General features: G+C 42.5%; 2 protein-coding genes across 3 annotated transcripts in view; one reads left to right on the top strand and one right to left on the bottom strand.

The window, feature by feature from the left end:
• Positions 1-2,876, bottom strand: part of SCAPER (S-phase cyclin A associated protein in the ER) — a 136,337-nt gene extending 133,461 nt beyond the window's left edge. The window contains exons 1-2 of the mRNA XM_058811238.1: positions 2,821-2,876; positions 982-1,057 (exon numbers count right to left, since the gene is read on the bottom strand). Of these exons, the coding sequence (XP_058667221.1) occupies positions 982-1,057; positions 2,821-2,876 (132 nt within the window). The remainder of the gene's footprint in view (positions 1-981; positions 1,058-2,820) is intronic.
• A 4,210-nt stretch (positions 2,877-7,086) lies between these two features.
• Positions 7,087-18,241, top strand: RCN2 (reticulocalbin 2). Of its 2 annotated transcripts, none has more exons than XM_058811388.1 (7): positions 7,087-7,224; positions 7,340-7,445; positions 10,196-10,392; positions 12,896-12,997; positions 13,726-13,822; positions 15,490-15,632; positions 17,439-18,241. In XM_058811388.1, exons 1-7 carry the CDS (start codon positions 7,123-7,125, stop codon positions 17,589-17,591), a joined length of 900 nt encoding a protein of 299 aa, XP_058667371.1. In that variant the 5' UTR covers positions 7,087-7,122; the 3' UTR covers positions 17,592-18,241. The 2 variants fall into 2 exon arrangements, with proteins under 2 accessions (XP_058667371.1, XP_058667370.1); XM_058811387.1 differs by having other exon boundaries at positions 12,884-12,997.
• Positions 18,242-18,841: the final 600 nt, after the last annotated feature.

Raw genomic sequence — 18,841 nt, 5'->3', positions numbered from 1 at the left:
TAATGAAGTGAGTCTAAAACTTTGCATTAGTCCACAACAAACTAACTTCCCAAATTATTTATTTTTATACAAGCCAGAAAAGCTTAAAAGGGAACAATAAGAATCTCATCATGACATTTCAAGGTATTTTGTAGAGCCTAACTTAAAATTCTCATCTCTGTAACCTGGACATCAGTCAAAAGGGAGGCCCAAGCAGGAGTCAGCAATGAGGAACTGCACAGCCAGAAGTGAGAATCACTGTGCCAAAGGCAGGAGTGGCCAGGAACAGCCTTTCCATCTGACAAGAGCTCACTGCAGTCCCCTCCCTCTCACACTGACCCCTGGCTTTGAGTGCCCCCTCACCTGAAGCCCTGCTATTTGCCACTCAGCTACCCAGAGCAGTTTCCTTCTGCCACATGCTCTGCATACACTCAGCCCTCAGGCCAAAGGAGGGACCAGAAACTGCTCAGCCTCAAACAGCAAATGCTTATCATTTAATCTGTACTGCTTCTTGTCATGGCTACAAATACTAAAGGACCTTTTGTGAGGAATCTTCTTTAAATGATGCTCATAGATAAAAATACATTGATGTAAACAAACTGAGCAGTTTCATCCACTGCATTCCCAAGGAAAAGTCATTCAGCTCTAAGCTCAGCCCCTTCTAAGAACACCACAAACATTGAGGTCTTACACTGCGGCACAGCTTGGATGAAAGCAGCTTAAAATGGGAGTCAGCTGAAAAAAAAGGAATGCAAAACCCCCACATACTAACACAACTAGAAATTATGCAAAACAGAAAAAATGCTCAGATTTATTCTACTGTAAAATTCCTTTTTGAAGGTGCTTCTCTACAGTGTTAATGAATAATATTTATTTAGCTCCTAGAATCAATACTTTCATAGAAGGTACAAATGAACTGATTAATTAATCTCAACATGAAAAATTAGTTTTTCTTGCTGTTGAAAAAACACCATACAGTGTAATAGTTACTGAATGTCTTACCATCATGTTATAGCCTTCCTCTGCATCAACAGGCTCACTTATTACATTTTTGGATGACCCCATTGAGTTTTCATACCTGTGTCAAAAAAATGCAATTAATAATTTTACCTTCAACCAGTTCTAAACTACTTTTAGCTTTCTGGCAGCATTTAGGTCATGTACATCAGATGAGCACAGTAATGTTGTCAGAAGATAATTTTATTGTAAAGTGTTTGCATTGCTCCTTACTAAAAACAGCCAAAAGTCCAAGAAGCAAACAAAAAGAGACTGACATTACAGAAAAATGTAATTTTATATGTGGTTAGACAGTAAACAGTACAAAAACTATCAAAACTTTCAAACAAATCACTGCATGGACTGCTCTACAACAGTGATGCAAGTAGAACAATCTTTCCTGGGACAGAGAACTGGGACAGAGTTGGTGATCAGTTCAGAAAGAAAAACAAATCAGAGATGCACTAACAATCAGCATCAGCTAATTAATGATCAAGCAAAATCAAACTGAAACTTCTGTTCTCATGGAACTCAAGATGTGAAGGCTGCTGTACAAGTGAGCTCTGGCAAAGTGAATACTTTATGCAGCTGTAACAGAACCATTGCCACAAATGAAGAAAGTCCACAGGTGCAATTATTTAGAGGTTTATCAAGAATTTCCAAAACAGTGCTAGCAATTCTGAAATAAAGTTAAATCCTTGGCTTTAAGGTTGATAAATTCTAAACAGCTGAGTGCAGTCTATTTTGAGTGCAGTCTAATCTTACTTATCTGAAGAATCAGACACTAAATGGAAATTAAAGACACTTCTAAATTATGCAAGGTCAGGTAAAAAGACAGTATTAACCTTTAATCAGGTCCAAAGTCAGATTTTGTTGGCCTTTACCATGGCCTTTAAGCAGACTGTTCAACTGTTCTCACATTACAGAAATAGCTGAATTTTCTATAGGGATTTAGCCCAGCCTGAGCCAACAAGCCCACCGATCTCTGTATGGCTTAAGACAACCTAGTAAACCCATACAAACCAAAATGTAATGCAGTTGGATGGAGTTTTTGAAAACAAAGATTGTACTTCTGCATCACTTCAGCCATCAGAACAGATCCACCACTGAGTCTTCAAAAAAAAGCATCTTAGAAAACATCTCTTGTACAGCAAACTTGATTGTACTCGAGGGATAATAAAAGCAGATTAAACTGACATATATATTTTAGGAGAGAATACGAGGATCCACGTATTTTCCCAGTAGTGCAGTTCACTTGCAAATAATGCAGAAATAGGAATTTGTATTTAGAGAACTGCAGAGAGAAGGCAGACCCTGAGTACACTGCGAGACCTCCTGTGCTGCCAGCCGTGATTTTGTCTCTGACAGCAAAGGAAGAGCAGGGCTTTACACTAGGAACGACATTAGCAGTTTCTAAGATGCAAACAGCCATACAGCATGTGGCATTTGACACGGGTTCACAGCGAATTTCCTCAGCGAGGGTGCCTCTCCCCCCACGCACAACCCCCGCTGAGGACAGGGGGGCCTGAAGGACCGGCGGGGTCCCAAGCACCGGGACCCCCCTCAGGCTGAGCCCGAGTCTCCCCACGGGCAGTGCGGGAACGCCGCGAGGGGCTGGCTCAGACGGACAGCCCCTTTCTCCCTCAAGGCGCGGCCCGACCCACACCCACCGCTCCCGGTCGCCTGTAGCAACCAGGCTATCCGCGCCCCGCCTGGCCGGGCCGTGCGGCGGAGCCGCCCGCCGGGGCTGTGGGGCTGAGGGGGGGTGAGGCGGGCCCGCCGCCATCTTGCCCGCGCCTCCCGCGCGCTGCCCGCTCGCGCCGGGCCCGCGCGCCGGCCACTCACGCTCTCCGCCGCGCCGCGCCGTCCCGCCCGCGCGCGTCCCGCCGCGCTGACGTCATCGCACCCCGCCGCCACCGCCCGCCCGCTGCCGTGCCGGCCCCGCCCGGCCGGCCTGCGCATGCGCGGCGCCTGCCGGTGAGGCGATGCCCTCACCTGGCCCCACACCTTCCACCCGCCCCGCCCGACGCATGCCCGGCCCGCGCCGGGTGCAAGCGGTGCCCTCACCTGGCTGCACACCTGGCCACACACCTTCCACCCGCCCCGCCCGATGCATGCCCGGCCCGCGCCGGCGAGGCGGTGCCCTCGCCTTGCCCGCGCCTCGCCCCACCCTGAGGAGGCCACTGAGGAGGTTCCCGCGGCCCCTCGGGCAAGGCCAAGCTCGGGGCTGCCCTCAGCCCCTGAGGAAACGCTGGGGTGCGGTCACAGAATCGATCTGCTTGGGAAAGGCCTCTGAGACCACTGAGTCCCATCTGTGACCGAGCACCACCTTGTCACCTAGACCATAGCACCAAGTGCCATGGCTAAACACCTTAAACACCTCCAGGGACAGTGGCTCCATCACCTCCCTGGGCATCCTGTTCCAATGTCTAATCACTGCTTCTGCAAAGAAATTCCTGCAGATGTCCAACCTAAATCTTCACTGGTGTAGTTTGAGGCCATTGCCTCTCATCCTGTCACCATTGCCTGGCAGGAGACCAGCCCTTACCTCCTGTTGGTAAACTGTGGAGAGCAAGAGTCTTCCCGGGCCTCCTTTCCTCCACGCTGAGCCCCTGCAGCTCCCTTGGCTGCTCCTGATACTCCAGACCCTTCCCCAGCTCTGTTCCCTCCTCTGGACATGCTGGAGCTCCTCCATGTTTTCCTTGTTGTGAGGGGCCCCCATGTGAGGTGTGGCCTCAGCAGAGCCCAGCACAGGGGGATGGATGGTCCCTGCCCTGCTCCTGCTGCCACAGCGCTGCTGGCACTGCCCAGGGGCCATTGGCCTTGTTGCCTGCCTGGGCTCGTGTTCAGCTGCTGTCAGCCTGATGTGGCTTCCTGTGCCAGTGTGATCACTGAGTCATGGCAGTCAGCCCCTCAGCACCCAGCCCCTCCCCACTGCTGGGAGCAGAGAAAAGGGGGACAGTAAATAACTGTGTGCAATACATGGGGTACAGGTATAAAACAGGCACCTAATCCTGGGGTGTAACACTGAAGTGTGGTTTGGGCTACTGTGTCCAGCGTGCCCACCTGGGGATGGGTGGGGCTTGTGAAGAGTCCCGCATTCCTCCTGGGGTCTGAGGCCTGGGAAATGTGATTTGTGAAGAAACACCAGACAAGTGGAATCTGATAAGACAAAAGGGGATGTGGTAGGAGTGTTCAAGCATGTAAAAGCATGATGTGAAAAGAATAATCCATTTCCCTGTGTTTGACAGGAATAGCAAGAAGAAAGAGGCCTAAATGATAACCTGGACAGCTCGGGCTGTCATCTCTAAAACATTAAAAGTCCTGCAAGGATGGCAATAGATGGCTTGGGAGATCATACACGCTTCAGTTGGATCTGCAGCAGCAACAACACCTCTCAGAAAGGATACATCACTCACCTGGGAGCAGAGAGCTGAGCCTTGAAGATTTCATCCAAATCCCTCACAGTGCCATCCTTTGACAATGCACTTATTATTTATCAGCTGCCTCCTCAATGTGTGGCTGAGCTGAGTGCCCTGATACTGTGTTGCATCAAATCCTGCTGTTCTGGTTTGATGCCAAATCAGATACAGCATCAGAAGAATCTCCTCTCATAACCTATTTCCTCAGATATTAATAACTGCACTAAATGCAAAGAACTAGAAAAACAGGTCAGTAATGTCTGCAGAGTATAAAATACTTCCTGCAAAGTCTTATGAAACAATTGGAACATTCAAGAAGTTATATTTGGGTAGTACCAAAGCAAATTACTGTCACTTTGAAATCCAAACACAGGGTATTTAAATGTTGATGATCTTCATAAACTGCTGCTCAGTTTTTTCCCTTATTTAAACCTAAAATCAACAACTTTTATAATGGAAAAAGGAAGGATAATCTTTGCATGCAGGTCTTAGATAAATGGCCTCATGCAGCTTAAAATGTTGATGTGATAATAACAAAATATGTCAAAATGGAAGCCTATCTAAATTAAGCTACTGTCAATCAATTCTGTCAGTACATACATTAGAATAAAATGAATTAAGGCTTATTCAAGTCAAGCAGTGATTTATAAAACTGAAATGTAGAAATGTCAAAAACTTACAGTGAACACCAGATGGATAACTTGACTTGTTAGAAATAACTGCTCAGGAACTGGTGCTTGTGCTGCTGGACTGCTGGTCTTGTGCTGACAGTCCAACAGACCCAATTTACACTTGCAGATCTCACAGAGAAGTTGAACATGACCTTTTAACATTCTCTTTTTCTTTGTGACCAAAAGAAGGGCTCCAAATAGATTTGTGACACACTGCATGTGATTTGGCTTGAAGGAAGGGCAGATTCTCCAGAAAAGTCAGGAAGTTCACCACATAAAAAAATTTTTATATAGCATGACTGATATTCTGATTTAAAAATAGCTTCACTGATACTCCCTTCTAACTTACAATAGTGATGCATTTGCTATGCAAGTGGTTAAAATAATGGAGGGAACAGAAAAACCTCTCTCTTCCCCCCCCTCCCCCGCATTCATACCAGAATGGTCTTGAATTTTATTACACAACTGGTTTAACTGTGTGCTGGGAAGGGTCTGTTGTATTTTGACATGGAGAAGAATATGATTTTCTCTGTTTTTTTCTCTGATTTTTTTGCCTTTTCTCTGATTTTTTTCCTAATATATATGATATAATGAATTCAATAATAATAAATGTGGTTTTGCAGGTTGTGTACTGAAATGTCCAGTCTGATACACTTGTCAACCCTTGAGATACACAGCAAAGAGGTTTTTTGTAGTGTTACTAATGCATCAGACAAAGAAAACAAAGCATCCTGAGTGCTATTTCAGAATCTAATCAAATCATATTTCTGACTTGATTGCTCATAGGATTTGCTTTGTCTACACATGCCGCAAATAGTAGGACTCAATTCACATTTTGTACATGTGATTTATTAAATACTGATGGGAAATTTGACATTTAAACCAATAAAAGATATTAGACTTAACTCACTATTAGATTTTTTAATGGAAAGACATTTCTTATACAGGCAGGAAATTGCAATAACACATTTACTGATTTATTGCAATATTTTACTCTCGGATCTTCAAAATGAACTGTCGTAGCTCTTCACAGTTAATAGAATTGGGGGTGAACTGGGATCAGCCATAGAAGGGACTGGACAGTGCAGCAATTTCCATTACCTTGGGGCTTTGCCTAAACAATGGTGTTCATGGAAACACAGGTAGGTTAAACTCACCTCTTTCTGGCTAAAGGAAGAATTTTGAAAAGACTCTTATATTGAAAAGAGAAAAAACAAATCTAACAATGGTCCTACATAAATCTCAACCCAGTAACAACGATTAATTTGACACAGTGGGGTCGGGATCAGAGCAATCCCAATTTCATGTGACAGCTGTTAGGAATTATATTCTTGGGGAGGCCCCTGCTCATTTACACGATGTATTTTCAGTTTGTCTGAGTGGTCAATGAGGCTAAATTTATTTTACAGCTTTCTATTATCTGTGTTGAACAGTTATTAAAACTTGCATTGATCCAATTATTAATAACTCTTACAAAGCCTCGCTTCCCTTTCTCTTTGCCTCAGAAGCGTTACTTGTGAGTTGCGCCCTTAAGCAAGACTAATGCTCGTTCCTTTTTGGTATAAAGCTTTGGCACACCTCATTTCCTGATCATCTTCCCCTTGCAGGGTTTGTTGATGCTTGCCTCAAATTCTGGTAACACAGAATCACAGAATATGCCGAGGTGGAGGGGACCCATCAGGATCATTCAGCCCAACTCTGTGTCCTGTGCAGGGCATCTCGAATAGTCACTCCTACCATGTCCAAACGCTCCTCGAACTCAGACCGTAGTAAATCACTTCATCTGACAGGCCTCACTGATATTTAACAGTTGGATAATTCTCAGTATATCCTGACGGTATTTGGTACCTCTCGCTGGTAGACCAAAAAAGCCTTGGCGAGAGAGGCCCGTTCCCGTTCCCGAACGGCCGCCACTGTGCGCAAGTGACACCCCCGGCCGCCTCCGCCCGCCGGCCCGACCCTCCGCCCGCCGGCCCGACCCTCCGCCGCGCCCCCCGCCCGCCCCCGGCCCTCTCCCCGCCCCTCGCCGCGGATCGCTCTGGGCGGGCGGCGCGATGCGGCCGGTGCTGCTGGCGCTGGGCCTGGCGCTGGCGCTGGCGGCGGCGAGCGGGCAGCACCGTGCCGAGTACGACCGGGAGGCGCTGCTCGGCGGGCAGGTGGGCCGGGGGCGGGCGGGGCCGGCCGCCGCTCCGGCGGGGCCGCGGGGCGGGCGCGCTCCCCGGGCCGGGCCGGGCCGGGCCGCTGACGGGGCGTGTTGCTGCTGTGCCGCAGGAGGAAGCGGAGGAGTACGCGCGGCTCAGCCCGGAGGAGCAGCAGCGGCGGCTGAGGAACATCGTGAAGAAAATCGACGCGGACGAGGACGGGCTGCTCAGCGAGGGTAACGGCGGGGGCCGGGCGGGCCGGGCTGCTCCGGGAGGAGAACGCGCTCTACCCGTGACACAGCCCGTGGCTCTTGTGCTGGGGAGAATCCCTGTGGAAAACATCACGATCCCTTGCACAATGAGTTAGAAACACTGACAGGCTCACACAGAGGCTATCTCTGTGCCTAAGGTTTCTGTTTGACTCCAGAAGTGACCACTGAGAGGGGACCTCGCTGATATGTGTAAATACCTAAAGGAAGGGTGCCAAGAGGATGGAGCATGGCTCTGCTCGGTGGTGCCAGCTTCTTGGACAGGAGGCAATGAACAGAAACTCATGCTCAGGAAATTCCACCGCGATATGAGAAAGAGCTTCTTTCCTGTGCAGAGATTGTGCATTGGCACAGAGTGCCCAGAGAGGTTGTGGAGTCTCCTCAGTGGAGGTACTCCAGAACTTTCTGGACACAATCCTGTGCCATGTGCTCTGGGATGACCCTGCTTCAGCAGGGAGGTTGGACCAGATGACCACCGTGGTTGCTTCCAGCCTGACCCATTCTGTGATGGAAGGAGTGTGGCCAGCAAGAGTCAGTGTAGGTCAGAGCAGTATGAAGTTGAAGGTACCTCCTTTGCACTGGTACCTGCTTCTTGCATGTCTGAAGCTACTTGGAATCAAGTGGGTCTCCATGCTTGTAATCCTGTTATGTGCAATCAGAGAGCGGGTGTAAGATGGAAAGTACTGCAGCCATAATACTACGTAGGTGTGCTTCAGTACCTGGTGACACCAAGTGACATTGAAGGATGATATTGCATCATAGAACACTATCAAATGGCTCTTTCCAGACAGGTTTTTGTCAGTCAGACTTAGGAGCTCCATGGTAAACTCAGGCCCTTTCAGTACATCATTATGATAATCTAAATTTAATTTTAAACTTCATTATGAACTTTTTTTGCTCTGCTGTGATTTTGACAAAAAAGTCTCTTATGTGCACACACAAAGCAAGCAGAATCCTTGGTCAATTGCCAGAACATGATTTCATTAAAATGACACTAAACATGCAGGAAGCTTTCTAGGTGAGAGAACAAAATGCAGTTTTAAAGACAAGACCGAGTGTCTTTTGAATGCTTCTCACTTTATACACTAAATTTAATAAACTGCACCCTTATTTCAGTGTTCCTGCAAGACTGTGTAGAGGTGAGATAGTCTGTAACTTCAGTGGGATGGCTAATCCCTGTCATACACCACAAGCAGCTCACAACATGAAGGCTTTAAGGAAAAAAGTATTATATAAAAGGATAGGAATTCCAGCCATACTCTGTCCTCATAGTGTATTTACTGCATCTGATTCTCAGTCTAATGAAAACTTGCCTTCCTTTCACTTCCCAAAGGTAAAACTCACAGTGGAATGTGTTTTTACAGTAAGAAACTTATGGTACTGAAGCTTTTTGAGCTCAGTTATTCCTCACTGTATTGCAAAACTCTTGAGAACATCTTCCTTACTAGTGCCTCCATTTGGTGAGAAGAAGATGAAATATCTTAATGCTGCTTCTCTAGTGTTGGAATATTAAGTATTTCCGATTCATGGCACTGGACATTATGTGGATATCACATGGCTGTGCCTCACACCTTCAGTGCTGGGAAATAAACCATTAATTAATGGTGCCCATCTTTGAGAAATGTTGCAGTTTCTTGGAAGGCAGTGCTGGTTTGTGCACAAGCCCTGCTGGCACACACACCTCTGCACGTTCAGTCGATTCACAGAATCTGTTAGCAAGCTGGTCCCTTTGCTAATATAAATTCAGTACTCAAAATGTATTTTTAAAAATCCCTTGTTGCTTTTCAAGGATATTTAAATAAACCTAATAAAGTTGTATTGATGCCTCTGCCAAGAAGGAGAGGATAAGATACTTTCGTATTTAATAAATGCTGTAAGATTTTTCTGCGTCAAAGTAGTGATTTCTGTAGGACTCTTTTTTAGTCATCATGACTCTTCAGAGCAGGATTTCAGTTGAGTTGATTAGGATGTATAATTTTTGCAATGCAGAGGGAGATGTTTTTCCCTTCCAGGCACCTGAAAATAACTGAGAGATACTGGGAGAATATGTTCTCCCAGTCTTCTCTAAATGAAGTAACTTTAATGTATTTCTGTCAGTTCATTGGTATATTAAGTTTTATTTCTTTTAGCTACATTTGTATAAAAACAAGCAGCTAAAAAACCTTTCCAAACTATGTGAGGCTTGATTTCAGCCCCAAGTAAAGGGAAAGTAGCACTACAAAAGTAGTTAATATTTTATTTTGGGTAATTAAGGCAATGACACAAAATAAAGTGGTTTTTGATTTCAGTTTGTGGATTTTTCTAAAGAAACCCCAGAGTGATGGGAACAATGGTTTTTTAGGATACCAAATGAGATTTAGAGTTGTGTGTCTAAACTATATTCAGCATCATTTTCATAAAACTCTGGAGAAGAAATAAGTGAGAAATGATGGTATAGTGTTGATTTCTTTCAGACTAGAAAAGACTAGGCCACATAATCATTAACAAACCCCCTGAAGTCTGTAGCTGTGATCTATTCCCTCATTCAGTTACCTTGGAAAAAGCCACAGCATGGAGCAAACAGACTGGTTTGCTTTAAGTAACCTCTTGCCTGCATGCTTTCATCTGAATTGCAAAGTATATTCCAGACAGAATAGATCTGTGTCATCTTCACAATTTTTATGGTGCAGATGATTCTGATTCTCTTTCTTTTGTTATATTTTTAATGGTTTCCACAGATGAGCTGAGCTCCTGGATACAGCAGTCTTTTAAGCATTATGTTACACAAGAAGCCAAGCAGCACTTCAGTGACTATGACAAAGATGGTGACGGACTGGTGTCCTGGAAGGAGTATAACTTGCAAATGTATGATCGTGTAATTGATTTTGATGAGAACACTGTCCTGGAGGATCAAGAAGAAGAATCATTTCGCCAGGTAAAATGTTTCAGCAGCAGCTCCTGGAAGCTGTTGGCCAAAGGCAGCAATATTTGTTTATTGTGACAGAACGAGATGGGTAGAGAAAGCAGAGCAGCTGGCATATGGTTAACATGTTATGCTATCTGAGATAGGGGAGTAATTAAAGGAAAGTAGTGGAGTATTAAAGCTGCTACTGACAAAATAAAGACACAGTGAAATGGCACCTCCTGAGTGTATTTTTCTGGCTGAGTGGAGCATAAGTCTTATAGCAGAGCATGGTCTCCAGCCACCATCTTTAACCCAGGATGCAATCCATTGGGTGAAGTCTGAGCCTGACACAGTCCTGCCCTCAGCAGGGCCAGCAGCACTGGGGCTGGAGCAGAAGGAAGCTCTTTAACCCCTTAGTTGCACTGTTACAGCCCTTCTTTCAGTTACTGCTCAGGCACTCAGTGTGGGCTGTCAGTATTGCCTGCTGTAACATTGCCTGTCCATTAGAGAGAGATCCACAGAGAAAGCAACAGCCATTCAAACAAACAGTTTTAAGCAATGAAAATGCAGCTCCCACAGCTAAAAATGGATGTTTAAACACAGAAGTTGTGTGTGAGTCACGTCTATGGAAGCAGATGCTTAAGCAGGGAGAGAGGCAGGGTGAACAGGTTCACAAGAACCATCACATAGCAAAACTTGTTTCCTTTCAAGTTCCACATTTGTAAGTACATGTAAATGTTTCCCAGAAAGAGAATAAGTGTGTTTTTAGACTATTCTAGTCAGAGGTTTATTTTTTTCTGTGAGGATTGCTTTGTCGGCTTTTAGTAAAGTAGTAGTAGGTAATTTAGGATGTTAGCAGAAGTTAAACTAATATAGTGAACAAAGGATTTTACACATTGAAGAAACAAACTGTAAAGCATAGTATGTCGCATAACTGAATAATTACATAGCTTTTAAATACCACAAGACTTTCAGAGGAACTTCCAGTCAAAATATTGATACCATTTTTGGGACATTGGCATCACAGATACATAGGGAGCTATGAATCTATAAGCTGGGATAGAACTGCTTGCTCATGTTATGACTTGACTGCTTGCTGCATTTTCCTGCCTGCTGGCTTCTCCAACGTAGATTGTAAATGAGCAGCATTGTACAAGCATCACAGGTCAGGCACCTTCAGCATTTTCCTTAGGTTTTCAGATTAGTATAGTGGTCCTGCTCTGATCAAGGTGAAAGAGTAAGATACAGTTTGGAAGTGACATCAGGTAAGAGCAGGAGTTTACCAGGAGATGGCAGCCTTGCTCATCATTTCCCAAAAAACTCTGGAAAACTTTCTTTCTCCCTCAATGGTTCAAGCTTACATTGCAGTATAGGCAGTATAGTGCTTTCTGTAATCCTTCTGGATTGCCTTCCTAGTTAAACTCCCAGCTAAAGTCAGCTTTTCTCTAAGAGGACATTTCACTATTTTGCAGAATAGTTAAGATCTTGCACTTCACTTGTTACATGTAATGCTCTGTGTTCATCAGCTTAGCCTGATTTTGAGAGAAGTGTCAATAGGTGAGATATAAACCAAAAGTACAATTTCAAATGGTTATTTGTAAAATGTTTATGATCTCTTATTTGCTGGCTACTCCTGTACCCAGATCACTCACGCTGATAACACAGCACACCTTAGGATGGGATTCCAAGATTTTTATATTTCACATGATCTGCAGTTTGAGCAGAGATTGGTTGTCAACGATGTGGGTCTGTATTTTGTATAAAGAGATTGTACAAAACAGAACAAGAAAAAAATAGGAAATCTTTGCACATCTGGAAGACAGAAAGTGCAAGACATTCAGAAATTATAACTTGCCTGCTTATATCAGATATTATTTCTTTTTAAATGGCATGCTAATATGTATACTTAAAACAGGTTAGAGAAGTGACTTTTAAAATGATCACATAAAATATAAACAATAACACAAAAATGTTTAAAATGATCACATTTAAAGGACAGCAGTCCTGTAGTAAAGGAATCTGGCCTTAAAATGGCTTCAGAAAAGACATTTTACATACATGATCTTTCACGACCTTCTCTGAACTACAGACAGCCCTTGACATAAATAAGATGTAGAGCTATTACAAAGTTAAGTGTCTTTAAAATGTAAATTTTGGAATTTGCAATGGATGCCATTAATTATAATAATGGTTCTCCAGTTTGTTATTTTAGAAATTGGTGACTTTTAGAAGAGGATGCACATATCAAAATGAGAATCCTTGGTCTTTTTATTATCTCTCTTTGGTTCATTTTAAATGTCTCCTTAAATTGGAAAAAACAGGGGTTTTTGTGATTCTTAGAATAAAACCACCTCAATCAAAAGTGTTGTTCTTATTGCTCTCAGTGAGCTGTTTTTAGTGAAAATTTATCATCAGGATAGTATGAGTAGGTAATGTGAAACAATTAATATGCTAATGAGCCAGCTACTATTATGTTGTTTTTCCTTTCCAGTAAGGGCTCTAACTAAATCTATTTTCTAAGCTTCATTTAAAGGAGAAAAAACGTTTTGAGAAAGCTAATAGAGATGATGTTCCTGCTCTGAATGTGGATGAATATATTGCATTTGAGCATCCTGAAGAGGTGGAGTACATGACGGTAAGGTTTATAGGGGAAAACCTTTATCAGCCTGTGTGTGGGGGTCTTTTCAATGTGTGTCCTTAGCCTCAGTGCCACAGGAGGTGGAGCAGTTATGGATATGGTTTGGACAGCCCAAATTAAAATTGGGTGATGTCTCATGGATCCAGTGCTGGAGGTCAGGAGCTGGAGCAGGAGTTCAGTGCTTTCTTTGAAATCTGTTCCCAGAGTTAGGATTGCATAAGTATCCCCAGCTTTGGGGACTGCACTGTCTTAGCCACCTTAGCCACCTCACAGCTCTGTTAGGCTGCAAATCCATCAGTGAGGTTTTAGCTTTTGGTTTTGGCTCTCTGGTGGACAAAAGACCAGCCAGTTCTAACAGTTCAATTAAGTTGCAAGAATGCAAATTAGTGAATCCACCAGATAATCAAAGTGAAATTGGATGATAGAGCTTTGTACATATTAATGTTTCTGAGCTGCTTTTGCAGTTCTGAACTGTGTTGAAGGATTCCAGCTCTATAGACACCTTTCAGATTTGGTTTTCATGAAATCTGACATTCTAAACTCTTAAGAACAGATCTGGTTTATTTCACAGGAACCAATTACTGCACTAGTCTGCATAAAGCACAAAAAGAGATTTGAAATGAGGGAGTCTTTCATTTAAGGAATACGTCATTGCTCCAAAATGATTCAGTGCTGTTTCTCTTGATCATGGGTTGCTAATTTTGCTCTTTGTATGTATACAAAAGGACTTTGTCATTCAGGAGGCTTTAGAAGAACATGATAAAGATGGTGATGGATTTGTTAGCCTGGAAGAATTCCTTGGTGATTACAGAAGAGACCCAAGTAAGGAATAATGGGAAGGGACATGAAAGAGGGAACTAAAAAAACTTTTGGTATGGGGGGAATTGGATGCACCTTTATTTTCAGCTTTTCACATTAGACCTACAGATTCTGAGGAAGATTTTCTGTCTTAGAATAATTCTGTTTTCTGGAACTGGGCATAGTAGACTCCTTATTTCAGTTGCCCCATGTGTACTTGGTGGTGGTTTGTGTGTAGCCCATTCCACAGTTTCCTTGCAAGTTGCTTCTTGTTTTCTGAAAGACTGAAATGAATTCCTGACCACAGAGGATACAGCTGAAACAAGGTGCAGCCATATTTGCCAGCTGAGCACATCTGCAGATCCAGCTAGCAGGAATGTGAGGGTAAACTGCCTTGGCCTTGGTCAGCCTGAGCAGGCACTGCCAGCCTTGCTTTGGGAGGACTGAGCTGAGAGTTTTGTGAGTGGGGTGAAGTGTGAGGAGTCACTGAGCTGTTCCAGCTATCAGTGCAGCGATTGCTGCCTTCACTCTTTGGTTTGTTTGGGTTTGCTTTTTTCAATCTTGCCCTTCCTTAAACTTGATCTGTTCCTTCTTTTACGAGAAGAAGGACACTTAGCTGATGCTTATCAACATTTCTCAATGAATATTTTACACACTGTATTTGATTTGCTAAAAGCTAGGGCAAATAATTCTTCCCATTCCAGAAAGCTCAGTTTTGTGGAAAGTCTGCTTGTCCCAAAGCAGTGCTAATTTTGAATTGCATCCTAGCTGGGGAGAGTTGTGTAAGCCACATGAGGATATGGAGAACCAGGGGAATAATCTGTTTTTCTTCACTCTAATCAGCCACCTGGAATTTCACATTTTATAACCATCTTTGTTTGTCAGAGCCAGTAAAAACAACCAATCTCTGATGCAGCTACAGAATTCTTTATCTTTTCCCTGCTCTAACATGAAAGAAAGCTTTTCCAAGCCAGTCTATAAAAAGTTTGTTGGAAAGGAGTGAAATTGTTGTAGTAATAAAGAAGATAACAGCCTTGTCTTACAACTTGTTAGCAAGACTTGAGAATCAGCTGTGATTGTACAAACTACTTCAGCTTTTCTCTCCTGCAGACTGTTCCTGCAGCACTCTTTAAAATGACTAATAGGCTGCATGGGGGCTCTGATTCATAATTAGCTCATGGTTTGGGGCAACTCTGTATGGTGAATTGTGACATAAAGGGAAAATCTCCTTGCAAAACCAAATGTTAGAAAGGAAGGAGAGACTTCATTCTTTCTTCTTTAATAGTGAAATTGTAATTATTTTGAAACTGTTACTTACCTGCTTGTGATACCTGCTGCTTTTGACTTTCATAAGGCTTAGAAAGCCAGTTTATGCTTGTCTGCAGTGTTTATAATTTTGATGAATTACTTCTCAATTACATGAAGAGTTAAGGACAAGTCTAAGATTGCTGTAGGCTGCAGGATGCAATACCTGTACATTGGGTAAGTATAAAACAAGTATGCAAATAAATACTGACAGTACATGAAATTGCTTTCCCTACTTTCCTCTGCCCCTTATGGTTTGTTTTTGTTTAGTGACATCACTTTTAGGTAATGTTTTATAGAATAAGTGTATCTGCTTAGGAGAAAAGATGAAAACCTCTGCTTTAAAGTGTAGAGTAGCTTTAAACTTTACACTTGTGTCTTACCAGCTGCAAGGGAAGATCCAGAATGGATCCTGGTTGAGAAGGATCGGTTTGTGAATGACTATGACAAGGATCATGATGGAAAACTCAACCCTCAAGAGCTGCTGTCTTGGATAGTACCCAACAATCAGGGTATTGCACAAGAGGAGGTTCGTGGTTTCACTGCTGGTTACATTTTAATTACTGCAGGGGAATTTTGAAGAATCACAGTGAAATGAGAGAAGCATTCAGATTTATCATGTCTTAGTTATTGAAAAAAAATATATCAGTAGATCTTTGCATATATTTTTAATTTCTTTTCATTTTGACAAGGAGTGCAGGTCCTTTAACTGCAAATGTGAAGTTCCTATTAATTGTGTAAATGTTTGTAAATTAACAAAGTGGTTTTGTACATGTTTAAATAGCTTATCTGCTTTGACTCATGGGTACAGAATTTTAATAAGTCATTTTTAGTTGTTGTAGGTAAGTCTAATGAGATGCACTACCTAAAGGAACAGCATAATTTTGAAATAAGAAACTGATTGTAATTCTTCTAACTGGATAAATCATCATAATTGTAGAACTAAAAACTGGTTTTGAGTACAAGAAAATGGAAATACTCTGTGATTCAAGATGGTGTAAAACTTTGATGATGCTAATTAAAATGGTTTAATCAGGGATAGAACAGCATAATAGCTTTTAAGTGGATTCTCATTTTAGCTTTTTTTTTTTTTTTTTTTGTGGCAGTTTCCAGTCCCTGACTGCAGTAGAGAGGATTTCTGCCTTTCTTCTAGTAACTTCTCAGCTAACTTTTCCATGTCTTTGCTTTACCCTGGAGGATTTTGGTGTTCAAAATGGCAGGAACGCCAGGTCTTCCCATGGTCTCATATTCCTGGGGAAGAGAGGCACCTCGCTGTGTCAGACACACAGACACACAGACACACAGCCCATGAGCTGCCCCCTGTGCCCTGCTGGGCTCTGGGGCCAGGAGCAGCCCTGTGGTGGCAGCAGCAGCAGCAGCAGCAGCAGCAGCAGCAGCCCTGGGTGCTGCTGTGTGGGACCTGTGGGATGCTGAGCTGTTCTGGGAGTGCTGCTGTAAATGGGGATCTGAGAGCCTTTGCATGGCCTGTTCTGGCTGTGCTCAGTTCTTAGTTCACAGAAATAGCACTGTTCTAACATGAGCTCTGTGCTGCTGGGGCTGCTCATATCTGTGTTAGCTTCCTTGGTTTGGGTTTTTTTTAGCTCTTCTTAGCAATCTTTCAGATTTTGGCTTACAGCAATAGCTCCATTCTGTAATAGTAATAGCTCCATTCTGCAACTAATAATTTGTTTTACTTGTTTTTCTAATTTGCTAGTTTTTTCCTTTGGGTAATACAAAGGCTTAGCAAAGTCACCTGTCCTTAAGAGAAGGTAGCATTGATTCAGTCATAAACTGCTGTTTGAAGTCAGAGTATCACACTTCTATTTCAGCATTTCAAAATTACTTGAGAAACCCGGTAGTTAAATGACATAAAAATAGAAAAATTACAATCTATTCCATTTTCAGGAATTGACATGCGTTGGCCAAGATGTTTGTCATATTAATCTTTCAGCTTTTGCCATGCAGAGTGCTTTTAAAATCCCCTTAGCTGACGTTTGTGCCCGTTATTTTTGGCTCAGTTTCATTGAGCCAAACCAATCAGGAAAAGCAGGAACAGAAGGATTCTCTAAATCACTGCATTTGTAGATGTTCAGCAAATGAAAACAAAGGCCATGTAATACCAGGACTCCATTTCTCAGAAATAAGTGGTCCAGTAGAGCTGCTGCACAGCCTGTTAGCTTTGAGCTATGAAATTCTGGTGAATGAGCTACAAATAAAATACTCTGCATTTGGTTTTTCATCTTACTGCTAAACTTCCCTCTTTTTATAATATATAAATAAGCACAAACCAGATTTGTTTTAACTTGGTGCATGTGGTGGTCTGGTTTTTTTACAGGCTCTGCACCTCATTGAAGAGATGGATTTGAATGATGATAAAAAGCTTTCTGAAGCAGAGATTCTTAAGAACCAAGATTTGTTTCTTAACAGTGAAGCAACAGATTATGGTAGGCAGCTTCATGATGAACGTTTCTACCATGAAGAACTTTAGATTATTTATTTTGTAATCTTTTTTTCTTCCCTTTCTTTCATTTGAAGCTTTTGTTAAAAGCACTCATCAGCTGCATTGCAAGTTTCATGCTGTAATTACAGTACACTAATGTTTGTGTAAATAATTTGCATTCAAAATTAAATTGCCCTCCTGCAAACTTCCTGGGCCTCTTGTAGCCTTCACAATTAATTTGAAATACTTGCTGTCAGAATTCTGTAGTGTTGGGAAATAAATTACTTCAGGGTAGTACTGTATTGTGATGAGTTGTTCTACTGTACTTGAAGAAAATGGAGAATCTAGATGGTTCTGAAAGAATGCAAAATATACTAGCTGAGACTACTATTTTTCTAATCAATAAATTAGGGCAGAGTGTGGGGAAGGTGGGGGGATGTTTAGAGTTAGTATTAACTGTGTTTTGTTTAATACCTTTGGAGAAATACTTACATAAATGCCTCAGTTGTTTAAGAGGTTTCTACTTGATTTTGAATGGTTTCTATACTGTGTTTTACTCTATCATAAAACTTGCTATTTTTACATCAATAGACAAGAATTATTTTTAATGTACAGTTGTAGAGCATTAGCAATGCAGTGGTATTTTACTGTGTCGAGACCTTCTTCATTTGTTGGATTAAAACTTAAAATGTTCTATCTTTCTGTGTTTTGTACATCTGTTTCTCACCTTGGGTCACCCATAGCAGCTCCTGGAGATGTGAGCCATGTGCATAATGTCCAGTGGCAGCATTCTTGGCTTTATTAACCAGAGATGTGTCATCTTATCTGGCTGCTAAAGAAGATTCAAAAAAAAGCAAGATGTGCATTTTGCATTTTCTGGACAAGTTTGCAAAAGCAATTGTGTTTATTTTTTGATTTGCAGTATATGGAAGGTTAAAGCATCAAGGCATTACATAAATAATATTTGTAGTACTAACATCTAAAAGTTAACCTTATCTGAAAACTCCACAGGTGAGTGCTGTCCCATTTTGTGATTATTTGAAATAAGAGTTAATGGCTACTACAGGTAGTAGGAAATGGCTACTACAGGTTCAGTGTAGGAAAGTCCAGATATTCCCTTCTGTCTCCTGGAAAGAAATGAGCTGAGTATTCCAGACAAAGACAAAGCCTCACAGAAGAGCTTGTGTGGAATGTGTTAGGGTTTTTAGTTCCTTTATAAATAACTGGTAATGCTCTCACAGTGTTCTCCTTGACCAATGTTTTCCTTCCTCCCAGCTCTGTTGAGTACAAGCAGCTAG

This window comes from Ammospiza caudacuta, chromosome 10 (assembly GCF_027887145.1).
Source record: "Ammospiza caudacuta isolate bAmmCau1 chromosome 10, bAmmCau1.pri, whole genome shotgun sequence".
In the NCBI taxonomy this organism is placed as follows: Eukaryota; Metazoa; Chordata; class Aves; order Passeriformes; family Passerellidae; genus Ammospiza; species Ammospiza caudacuta.
The sequence above is the reverse complement of the archived record's forward strand: the minus strand, read 5'-3'. Positions and strand labels throughout refer to the sequence as shown.

Excerpts from the sequence above, each read along its gene's own strand:
- RCN2 (XM_058811387.1), top strand. The coding sequence starts at position 7,123 with ATGCGGCCGGTGCTGCTGGCGCTGGGCCTGGCGCTGGCGCTGGCGGCG. Across the intron at positions 10,393-12,883 it reads AAGAAGAATCATTTCGCCAG|CTTCATTTAAAGGAGAAAAA; the intron begins GTAAAATGTTTC and ends CTATTTTCTAAG. Across the intron at positions 13,823-15,489 it reads TGATTACAGAAGAGACCCAA|CTGCAAGGGAAGATCCAGAA; the intron begins GTAAGGAATAAT and ends GTGTCTTACCAG.